The 12,392-nt window shown below is 41.3% G+C and overlaps 1 protein-coding gene across 5 annotated transcripts in view; it reads right to left on the reverse strand.

Annotated features, from left to right (window-relative positions):
• Positions 1–12,392, reverse strand: part of map7d3 (MAP7 domain containing 3) — a 28,153-nt gene that overhangs the window by 11,328 nt on the left and 4,433 nt on the right. The window contains exons 2-11 of one of the 5 annotated variants that reach the window (XM_062425150.1): positions 9,748–9,849; positions 9,309–9,389; positions 8,635–8,798; positions 8,059–8,170; positions 7,051–7,134; positions 6,199–6,306; positions 5,257–5,358; positions 4,856–4,954; positions 2,936–3,061; positions 265–380 (exon numbers count right to left, since the gene is read on the reverse strand). In XM_062425150.1, the coding sequence (XP_062281134.1) occupies positions 265–380; positions 2,936–3,061; positions 4,856–4,954; positions 5,257–5,358; positions 6,199–6,306; positions 7,051–7,134; positions 8,059–8,170; positions 8,635–8,798; positions 9,309–9,389; positions 9,748–9,849 (1,094 nt within the window). The remainder of the gene's footprint in view (positions 1–264; positions 381–2,935; positions 3,062–4,855; positions 4,955–5,256; positions 5,359–6,198; positions 6,307–7,050; positions 7,135–8,058; positions 8,171–8,634; positions 8,799–9,308; positions 9,390–9,747; positions 9,850–12,392) is intronic. The other 4 variants (XM_062425151.1, XM_062425152.1, XM_062425153.1 and 1 more) reach the window with 4 other exon arrangements.

Here is a 12,392-nt window from a genome sequence, read left to right on the forward strand (position 1 = left end):
GTGCTAATGGGAGAGAAGACTTCTTGTGATTTTTCGTAAAAAAAACCCCTCTTTTTTCTCATTAAAAAGTTAAAAAACACCAAAATACAACCACTGCGTTATTTTTGAATCATATCCTGCCTCCTGTATGCTCTACCAAGGGGCCACCCGTTGTAGAGTATTTCCAGTGGGTGAGGACGTGTCTGACACAATCTCTTGTTGTGTGCTACATCTGTGAAAGGGCAATTCGTGAGTGAAAATGGCTTAACATTAAGTTGCTCTCACCAGTGAAGAGTCCAGGGCTCCATTGGCTGAGACAGATGTGGTCATGCCGCTCTTCTGTCTGTCGATGCTGCGGCTGCGCACGGGTCCGCGTGGCGGGTGCAGGGGGCTGGCAGAGGCTGAGCGAGGACATAGGTGACACTCTGGTAAAGGACACAGTCATCGCAGGGCCAGGGGAGCACAACCAATGGGAGGCGCATTAAGCAGCCAAGTTGGGCGGCAAAGCAGCAAAGAGCAAAGGGAAAAAGGAATGAAGGGAGTGGAATATACAAGGGGAAAGATGAGAGAAAGAGGAAGGGAAGGTAGATGATAATTGAAAGAAAGACAGGAGGGTGTTTTTGTAAGGGGACAAGAGCACAAAAAAAACAGCGATTTGTTAGATATAGCACTTTAAGCAGGCAACAGCTTGATTTCTGAAGCTTTGATTAAGCTGAAGATTACTGGAGACATATGGAGTAAAGAGCAACACAACCCGACACCCCACAGGTACAGGTGTGCAAGCTTCTGGGCACAACATCGACCGCAACACCAAGCACCAAACATAGCAGGGAGCACACACACCAAACAAAACCTACCACCAGCACAGTAAAACATACACTGACACAGCACACACACACATTAGTTAGTACACTAAATGGGCATGAATGTTGATTGTGTTATTTGTTGCATAAAGTTACCGTGACACAAAAATGAGTGTTTGTCAGTCTTGTCATCTTTCCTGCCCTTATATTTTTTTAATCCTACACATTTCACAACAGACCTGATCCTAATATTTAAAAGGCAATGTGTGTTAAAAAAAAAGAAATTCTACATGAAAACAAGAGAAAACACAACAGAAATTGTAAAACTAAACTATATGTACAATGGAGCAACTTAATCTTAGATGTAGATGCTGAGCTGATAAATAATGGCAGCAGTGGATGACAAGAACAGTTAAAGTCTAGCATGTAGGTAGTAATGAATGGAAAGACTATTATCTAGGGCTGGGCGATATGGGCAAATTAAATACCACAATATTAAATCCCTCAATATGTATTTTGTGAAAGCACTGTTTGTGCTTCAATAAAATAATCACACAATGAGATTTTTGATAAATAATCATCAGTAATGTGGATATAATGACTAAGTGCTTAAAATCAATTCATATAACAGCTACAACAGTCTGGTAAATTCAGAAAATTAAATCACCTTACTGTTAAAACCAGGAAAAGACACACTTATGTCATATCACGATATTACGGTATCCAAAATCTAAGATGATATTGAGTCTTGTGTCACAATATCCATATGATATCAATATATGTCCCAGCCCTACTGTTATCCACTGGCTATGAGCTTGCTGTGTCAGTTTGAGGGATTAGCCATGATAATCCTGAGACCTGGAGGACTCTCCCTGCCACAGCCTGGTCACAAATCTGTTCTGTAATTCATTCTGACTGCATACTGAGCAAAGCATCTTTTGTGACTATTAAATGTACCCTGCTATAAGCTACCACTGCTGCTGCTGCTGCTGCTAATGCAGATGTGTCATGTTTCTACTGGGGCTATACTTAGTAGAAGATCTATACCGCTAATGGGTTTGTAATGGCCAGTCAATAAACACCACAACCTAAAACCAACAGTAGGAATACAGTTGCAGCTTTAAAGTGAGTCAGTGCCTTACAGTATGGTTCTTTCTAGCCTTACATAAAAACAGTCAACAGCAAAAAAAGCAGTATTAAGGGAGTATTCATCTCCTGGAATGGTCAGGAGATTCATTAGGGGTTGTCTATGCCATTGGTTGAAGAGTATGTATATCCTCAACCACATCTTAACTACTCTACATTACACAACGAAACACTTCACTCGAAATCTAACCCGTGCAAGTCAGCTAGTGGCAAATAAACCCCAGCTATGTGGCTACAGAGCATATTTCACTACATAATGTCAGCCAAACATCTTGTCTAGGAATGTGGACGAGCAGCATTTGAACAGTGTGACTTCATGTAAACATATTCTAAAATGAAATGACACTAAGTACTATTTAAGCACTGTACTGGAGTCCCCGGCACTCTAGTCTCTCAACCAGAACACATGCAATAGCCAACAGTCTCATTCTGACGTAACAAGAACTAACAGGTAAGCAGCTTAGAGCAAATCTCCCGGCATGGACCCCGGGGCTCCTCAGATGCAGAGAAATGCTCCTGGCCAAGACTCTCTTGCTCGGTTCAGCTCAACACACAACAGCCAATTGTGTCTGTTCTGAGAGTGCATGTGAGCTGGACTGTGTGTGTGTGTGTGTGTGTGTGTGTGTGTGTGTGTGTGTGTGTGTGTGTCAATATTTACAGAGTAACTATGCTCTCTCACATGAGTGTACTTTGCTGCAAATAATAACTTAACGTACAAGCATAACAAACAGCTGATCGTAACAATAGCAGCTTTTAAAAACATTTGGAACTGAGCAGAAAATTCTAATAAATCCACCACCAGCAAGAGGTCACTATATGCTTTGAAAGGATTGTTCCAAAAGCATGAGAGTCTGCAGCAGGGAGATGGGATGAACTCAGATCTAGTGAAGTCATACTGGGAATGACTGGGCCGATTTTCTACTGATAAAATGAGGGTAAGTAGGGAGGACCAGGATCTGTGTCTAGCCATCCTTCCTTTCTGTCAGGATCTCCTATGTGGAGGTTACCTGGAGCATCTGTTCCTTCACTGGAAAGGGCGGCGGCGCTCTTGCTCCTAGCTAGTGAGGCCTGGGTGGGAGTGAGCAGGCGACTAAGGACCCCTCCGTCCACAATGCCGCCCGGTGGCCTGCGAGCTACACGGCCGAATAATCACCCGAAAAATAGTAGAGGAGAACAAAAAGGCCGAGAAATAAAAGAGTGGGCAAGAGTGGGGGATGACAAAACAAAGAAGAGGGAAAGGGGGTCAATGAAGTGCAGAAAGGTCACCATGTGATTTAACCAACAGGAGAGAATCAACATACAGAACCAAAGGTTATGTCTCAGTAATCTTACAAGGCTATCTTCAACATTTTTAACTTTCACTGATATCAAAGAAAATGTAGTAAAATAAGGGTTTCAGTAAAAGACAGCAAGAAAGGGACACCATGGAAGAGTACTGAGACAGACCAAAGACTGATTGTCTAGTAACTGAAGATCAGTTAAACAGTAGTCAAAGTAGACAATAAGATCAAATCAATGGTTCCTTGAGGCAGAGGGGGGTATGCTGATGGGAAAAAACAAACCATTAGTGAACTTCAAAGACAGCAGAGAAATACTATTGGGTAGGAAGATGAGGAGTGGAATAGACCCAAGACTAAAAGTGATAGGAAGTGACTGATCAGGCAAGAGGTCTTTAGCTTCTACTAAAGTAGGTAACAAATTCAGATCATCAAGTAGGTTAAGTACAATTATCAGCACTGAACAAGTCAGCATGTTATGAAAGCACTATGGTGGACTTTGATTTCACAGCAGAAACAAAGAGCTCTTGCTTCCATGAAATGGAAGAATCGAAGAATCCCCCATTTAGGCCATATTTGCTACCTGAGCTACAAAGTAGAACTCATAACAGAATAAGAGTTTAAAGTGTTGAGGGGTTGATTCTCCCACATATCCTTAAATACTGGCTGTTGAAAGGGGGATTGCAGAGTCCCTTACTGAGCAGACATCTGTTGCAGACAGACCTGGTTTTTTTTATTAGCCGTTGAGTGCTATCCCCTGGAGCATGGCAGTACAGCTTGCTGCTCTGCACCCAGGTATTAAGAATCTGGTGTAGGAGTCTGAGATAAGGTTAAGAGTTATGAGGAAAGTGGGAAGATTTGGGACTAATATTTAATTGCAGAAGAGCTAAGTCAATATGAATGGTAGTAACTGTGTCGTATTATTGTCCAGGCTAGCGACACAGAACGTGTACAACATCTGCACGGCTGACATGGCTACAGGACAAACAAAAGCATTGGTTAAAGGCAATACACAGACTGCAGTGAGTTTTTGTAGTCATTTCTGTGCACTGGGTGTGCTATAGTAGGATGGCACTGACACACACCACACTGAACATGAGCACAGCAACTTAAATCCAGCAAGACAGCGTCATCTGGGAGGGAGAAAACAATCAACACTTTGTGACAAAAAAACAAAACACTGTGTTAGTGCAGACATGGCACACAACAAGACCATTCTTAGATTGACACTTAAAAAAAGAAAACAAAGATAAAGGTTAGGTTAGCTGCCAGTAAGAAACATAGCACAGTACAGGATCTGGTCCAGAGGACAGTGTAGAGAAGATTAGCAGCTCCCTAAAGGGTAATTCAGTGGTCAGTAAATGAGACTTCTGGGTGAAGGAGAAGCTGAATGCAAAGAGAAAACAGAGAAAAAAAGAGTTGGCCAGTTTAAAGAATCATGTGGCTCCATGAACCTGAATTAAGCCAAATGAAAATGCCATCCCCACAAAACCTCTTGTTAAGGACTTTAGAAAAAAACCAAAAAACGAGCGAATTCAGAATGAGCAAGCCGTTAACATCAGAGCAACATGCTTGTTATTCAAAGAGGGAGACCTGAGCGATGCAGATAGGGCCATTGAAAAATGATTGCTGATTGCTCATGCTAGCCACCTTGATCATCCGTTGTCCCCTTATCAGGCTTGGCAGGCGTCTGTGCTCTGCCCACACTTACTCGTGTGAGGGAGGAACTTCTCTTCTTCATGGAACGGCCTACGGACATGAAAGTGGAGTTATATCCAACCAGGCACAGGAAGGGAGTCAACAAGGAATCCCCGCAGAAAGTTTACAAGTCATGTGCACTTCATTTGGCTTTATGTGAGTCACCAGGGCTGACAGCAGCTAGTGTCTCAGAATCTGCCCACTGTAGCATTAATTCTTATAGCTATCAGTGTTTAAACTGTTAGCATGTACAAAGCCAGGTTGCTATGTAGTTTTCATGGCTATGAATTTATAATTCACTATAACCTGTAGTGATTTGGCATAGTGTGGGATAGAGAGGGTTTCTTTTGCACCTGTCTGTTCCACCTGAAGTTTTTTGCCGTCTTCCTTAGTGGCCTGAGCAGCATTGCCATTGCTAGGCAACCGGTTACAAGACGAACTCCTTGGCTTAACACCTGAGAGACAATGATGAAACACCCAATGGTGAATTTACACAGTGCTCTCTAGTGAATGGTATCAAAAAAATGTTGTGAAAGTATTCAAAGGCCTGGAGAAGGAAAAATGGTAACATAATTATTAAACCATGGAGAGTTACAGAGAAATCAGCATTATCAGAGAGGTGAAATGGCACTGGCAGCCCTTAGAAACTGTGGAGAGATGAATCAACCAATTGTGCTGATTGTTTTTTCTCCGACAGAAATCACATACGCTTCTTGTAATTCACAATAGGCTTAGGAATATTGCGACAGGAGAATGACAGGCTGCTACACCACTAAATCTACAGTACAATTATTAACAAATAGCCGTTTGGTGTTTTGGACCCCTTATGATTCTTAAAATTTGATTCACTGTACTTAAAAACAGGAGCATAGTGGATGGATGCAGCAGAATTGAGAGGTCATGCTAGTTTATCATTGGCTGGAACCAGAGACAGAGAGCTAAGGCATTTTGTTTTTACCAGTCTGTCTGTGCTCCAGTAAGCCTGTGTGCAAAACCCTGGATATGAAGAGCACAGTGGTCAGAGTTCACTCTAGGCTTAATGTTGGCAGAGAAGGTGGATTTGTTCCAGGTCGTCTCAGCTTAGTCACCTGGTAGATCTCAGTACATGAATCATCTTAGAAAAACATTTAACTAGTTGATAAAAAAGACTTTCTGAAACATACTACATTAGTTAAAACAAAGCACTGGAATGCAAGGAGGGTAGGATGAAGGTAGGGAGAGGGAGGGAGGCAGGGTAGGGGGGAAGAAGGGTAGGAGGGAGGAAGGGTAAGAGGGAGGGGAGAGAGGAGACTTACTTTTGTCAGGAGATTTGATGAGGGTGGCAGAGGAAGAGGATAGGCGTTTATTGATGCCAGCCTCGGACGGCTGTTTCAGGTTCATGGTGGATGTGGAACGCTTGTCCACTAGTAGGGAAGAGGAAAGACAGACAAGGGAGGCGGAGTTTACACTGGAGACTAGCCAATGGGGGAGGGTGATTGGGTGCACACAGAAGGAGAACAAGGCTCTACAAGATCCTAATACCGCTGATACGCAAACGGCAATATGTTGCTTCACTAATAGGCCTAAAATATATTCACATAAAATTGATATTAAGATATAAATCAGATATACATATTTATTTATGTCTTTATATCTGTATATCTGTGCTACTTATGAAGATGGAGCACATTTTGGAAAAACAAATGATTCTGTTATATATCATGTTTAACATGAAAATGTGCATTTTTACCATATCATCACAATGTCATTGTGGTTTCACAGCCAGGCATGGTGGTTAGTGAACAGTGGATGCTAATGTTTGACCATTCCAAGGTTGACAGCATCAACAACATTACATCACCCATGCCCAAAATTCCCAGTCCTTTTTGTTTAACATTCCATTGGGCTTCCATGCGAAATTGCCCATGTGACCTGGAAGTGCCCAGAAATGTGTGGGTCAACAACCTAAACCAGCTACTCACTAATGTCCAAAGCACATTCAAAACAGAGGCCCCATACATACAAGTGTTAGTGGAAAAACTGCCAGTGAGACTGCAGAGGGGGAGTCAGGGGAGGGATAGCAGGTAACCAAACCAAACTCTCCAGAGTGCCAGTGCCAGTTCATGCTGTGTTGCTACATTGGTGGGCAAATTATAAACAAACAAAACCTTGTCGACTCCTTGGTGGCTTTTCTGGTGAGGCAGGGGAGATAACTATAGCTACTGGAGATGAGGCGCTGGCATCAGAGTCTCCTGTGGGAAAAGAAAGCTCTCAGAGAGGAGCGATAATATACAAGTAGATAAGGCACCTCCCAGTAAAGAGGGATGGAGGTGAAACCTGGCTGGTCGCCATCAGCCCTTGCTTGACACAGTGTCTACAGTAATAAATATAACATCCTGTATTCACAATTCTGACACCAAATGAACACTTAAAAACATCAGTTAGTACCTCAAAAACAATTTCAAGGTTACTTAATGGATCACTGTGGTTTATTGTTGGAGTGTTAAACAGTGGGAGCGATTGTGCACAGGAGTCAAGTGATGTCTCATGCATGCAGTGATAAAGAGCAAGACTGTGGCAGAATACAGTTACAACTGTCATTTAAATGCAATTCTCTTTCTGTCAATAAATTAGATTTTATTTTGCAAATCCAAACCTGGAATTACACAATTTATATAAGGTAATAATATCCAAATGCACTGTTACTCATATCGGATTACATTTTTAACTCTGACTACATTAAATGACTGAAAGTTTCACTTTCACAGTCTATAGTTAATAGTTTAGGGATTCTGATTTGGAGCCCGTTTTAAAAATAACTTAATCTCCACTATCTGATAACAAGGCTAAGTTATGATAGCTATGCCTGAATCGATTAGGTTAAAGGATGTGATGTAACAATGAATGAGGCATTGTATTTTACTCATACATAGTTCCCAAGCCAAGAGCTGAATATTTTTGGTTAAGTACAGTTAAAAGACATTATCAGGAAATGCAGCTTTAAAATCCATTTAATGAGGCTGGGTTTCAGTTTGAACCTGACCCCCTGTGTCTGGATTTGAAGAAGTTAGTTTTTGGTGTCTCCTAACCGGCTCTTTAATGCGCCAATGCATTAGGTGGAGGTTGAGAGTCATTTGAATGGAAAAGTAAAGGAAAAAAAGAGGAAGGGCATTTACCTGTTCGTCCATCTGAGTCTGTGGACAGTCCTCCCCACGACCATCTCTTTTGTCTCTGCTCCACTCGCTGGCTACGCTCCAGTGTTCGCCGCATCACTGCCTCGTAGTGCTCCTGCAGCAGAACAGGGGCAGAGGAGGAGAAAACACATTTACAGCAGAGAAACACTAGTGCCTAAAATGTCTTAATCGAGCCAATCTGTTGGGAATCTAATAGTCAGTCTGAAAACATCAAACTGATACTGCAGTTCAAGGTAACAAAAAAATCTTATCAACCAATTATCCCTATGTATGCATTATGTATTACAATAAACATTCAGGTTGTTTAGGCTACTTTAAGTTCTGCTGAATTAATTACTCTATACATTTGACATATTATTTAACTATTTGTATGATGAAATTGATAACTGTGCTCTTACCACTGTTCTTTATCACATCTTTATATTTTTTTTAAATATCTAAGTGAACACTACAACATGAACATATGTGTCAATGTAAATTGAATTTACATTTAACTTTCATTGACTTTTATTAATTCATACAGGCACTGCTCTGAGCCTCCACCAGTGCTGCAGCTACCTTTTCCTCTTCCTGTTTCTGCTTCCTCTTCTCCTCTACAGCCACTCGCTTCTGTTCCTCCTTCCTTCGCTGTTCCTCAACCTTTTTCTGACGTTCCTCCATCTGACGCTCCACTTGCAGTTTGGACTTGCGCTCCCGCTCCATGATCTGTGACTCACGTAATGCTGACAGCACATACATGATGAGCAGTGAATTTATGTAGAAACACTACTAAAACATTAGTAGAAACATTACTAAATAGTAATGATCCCTTTTGTTCTCTGGGTTAGGGCTGGTCAATATATCAATATCATGATATGAGACTAGATATCACTTCAGATTTTGGATATTGTAATATTGTGATATGGCGTGTGTTGTCTTTTCCTGGTTTTAAAGACTGCATTATAGTAAAGGGACATACGTTTCTAAACTTACCAGACTGTTCTAGCTGTTCTATTACTCACTTTTACCCACTTAAATCATTATATCCATATTACTGATGATTATTCATGAAAAATATCATTGAATAAATATTCATCCATATAATATTGTCATAATATCGATATGAAGGTATTTAGTCAAAAATATTGTGATATTTGATTTTGTGCTCAACATCCAGCCCGCTCTGGGTACATTTGAACAGGCTGAATTTAAGATACAGATAGATGTGGGGGAAACCGGGATCTTCCTCTTACCCTGTTGTCTCTCTGCCTCCTCTCGCCTCTCTTTTGCTACTCGCAGTCGGTCGTCTATTCTAAGTGAGGCACCGTCAATGACTGCAAACACACACATGTGTATGATATGCGGTTAAGAATGGTAAAAACATGCATCAGTACATATACAGAGAACTCAAGGGTGGCTTAATGGTGCGTTAATGGTGTTATACTGTTCATGCTCGTACAAGGGCTTTGCATCAGCCTGGCAGATGTGTACATGTGACTGTCATTAATCAGCTTTGTCAACTGTTACAGTAATAAGATGATGACTAAGGGTTACCTGCAGTAAGCCACACTGAGAAGGTGGTGGGAGTGGATTGTGTTGCATCAAATGGCTCAGATTATGAAAGACAACAGAGCGGCGCCAGGGCAGTATATGTGAGAATCAGTTTCTGAGTCAAGGTGTGGTGTAATTTACCTGGCTTACACGCCTGAGGTTTAGCTGGTGCATTGGTTGTAGGTCCTGGACTGTTTCCTGACAGGCTGCGCCGCTCCTCTGCTTGTGCCTGTGCAGCTGCAGCTGTACGCAGAAAAACACACACAGACACCCACAGTTTACATACACACAGCTTAGCTAGACTCACATTATGTCAGGCCTGACAAAGCAGGTATATCAGAGAGATGGCATTGCTTTTGGTACAGCAAGCCAATCAAGTTCAAATCACGCGTTTTTCTCTGTGCTTTGTTTGCTCGCCATAGGAATGCTAGTTCTAGAGAGATCCAACGGATTTGAAGCTACAGAACAATCCAGCTATTCAGCCATCTGACATAACGCCCAGCTCATGGTCCACCCTGTAGCCAGCTATACACTGCTGTGTGACAAGCTGGGTGCTACTGTGAGCAACATATCTGAAATGAACAACTTTTCAACAAAACGATTCAACAAATAAGTTAAATAAGTTAAATGAACTCAATAAAAGGGCAACTTTCCACAGACACACAGGACCACATCCTCACAACATCAGCAAATAACTAATGCAGGAATCTGTTGCGCTCTTTCACCTCTTCGGGGAAGTGATTTCTACCAACACAGAGAGGGGAAAAAAGGGCTTACAAGAAGGTCAAATACATCAACCCTGCCACCACAGTTCAACAGTACCTTTTTCAGCCAAAAGTATTCACAAGAAAGTCGTAGTGAGGAGATACAGGGGCAGGAAGGAAGGAAATAGGGAGGATATGATCACGATTTATGAGCCCTGGTATCAGCCTTAACCCTGGTCTCTTTCCCCCATGTCTGTGCGTTTTCAGCATTAATGAATTGCTGACTAAGAGGCAAAAAGATCTTCAGTCATGTGATACACACGGTACGTGATATTGATGAACACTTCCAACTGTGCTCTGATAATCTCTCTGTCTCCTTTGATCACAAAGTTGAATTGTTGCTATAATCATTAATATAATTATTATGATTACTTTAACCCAACATCATCTTCTCTTCTGTACGTACTGACTTAATTGTTATTAAGATGCTGCTCATGTAAGCCAAATATTTTCTGCTGCCTCCCACTCCAGAAGCAGTCACATTTGCCACAGTTAGCAAATGATATGGATATTTTATCCAAAACTGTGGGCAGCGACAAATTAAGCAGCATGATTTGTTGATTCATCACTCACATATATTCTTTGTTTGCACCAAAGAAGAAACAATAAAATCCCTCCTGAAGCAGTTGTAAAATAAGATTCATTATCACGTCTGCGACTGATGTTTCAAAGCAGATATCAGAGAGACCAGAGACCAGACGGAGAGAAGTGAGCTGACAAGCGTAAGCAGTCAGCAATGCACTGATTATCCGTTTTCTGCAGCAGCATCGAGTCCGGTCAAAAAAGATTATGAAAGGTCAAAGTCTGCCGCTAATTCCCGCTGGAAGTGTGTCCGGCTCACGTCACTTTTGCTCTCAGACTCCTTCCCTTGACCTCACCGGTGAGTCTGAGCCAAACTGTGGCTGAATGAAGACTGGCTTTGATTTCACTGCAGTTTTAACAGCTTTTTAAAACACAGGAATAAAACATTAACACTTAAAGCACACACAAATCATTTTTAAACTCTAGTTACTACTTTTTAAAGCAGGAAAGATGATTTCTGTGCCCTAAAATTGTATCTGTGGTGGAAATCATACAACACACACACAAATCATACAAAAAGCTTGAGGCAAACATGGAAACTTACATCAGCTGACTGTGTGTATGTGTGTGTGTGTGTGTTCTATATTTATGAAGTATACTTTAGTGCATTTAAACCACTGTATCTGTATGTTTATAGTTCAGGTTATTGTGGCAACATCTTAAGTATTCACACGGGATTTTTGGGACACTGGAGTAACTGTTTTTTAACCTTCTCTCAACACAGACATTTTCTTTTACACAGGAGAATAGACAAGAAAAACAGCCGGTGCAGCGTGGGCCGAGGGAGCTGATCTATATTCAGAAGAAAAGCGATCTAATTCCAGGTCATGAATGAGTCACATATTTATTACACTCCAGAAAAAAAAAAGATGCCAAGCTGTGTAATGTTGATGGTTAAATGATCAAATGTATAATAGGTGTAACTGCACTTTAACTGCTTGCTTTGTTTCTCATCATAATTCGGTCTTTTCTCCATTTCTCTCCACCTTCATCTAAGAAAAGGCAAAATAAAAATAAAAAGGAGGCTCAATTAATGAATGCCGAGCAACCTGTGTATCAGGGTAACTGTTGCTTAGTGATGCACAGAGCGGCTGAGGATGCATGATAAGAGCTTTTCAACCTCGCTCGGGCCTGCATCGAGGAAGACGTGGACGCTGAAATGAGGTGATTCATAGCTCAATAAAGACGATAGGACAGTGACGCTTTGACGGCTGCCTCGTAACTAAGTGGATACTTAACAACAAATAATGATTCACTTCACATTTCTGATGAAAAATATACACCGTATTTATCAACAGTGTCATCTTCTAAATAAATAAAGTGACACTGATTATGGCAGCCCACGCATTCAGATGCAGATTCATGCTAAAATCCTCTAAATACTGTAATTAATTTGGATGAGAGCGCAAATATTAAAGGTTTTATTCTTATAACCTTCTG

This window comes from Scomber scombrus, chromosome 9 (assembly GCF_963691925.1).
Source record: "Scomber scombrus chromosome 9, fScoSco1.1, whole genome shotgun sequence".
Taxonomy (NCBI): Eukaryota; Metazoa; Chordata; class Actinopteri; order Scombriformes; family Scombridae; genus Scomber; species Scomber scombrus.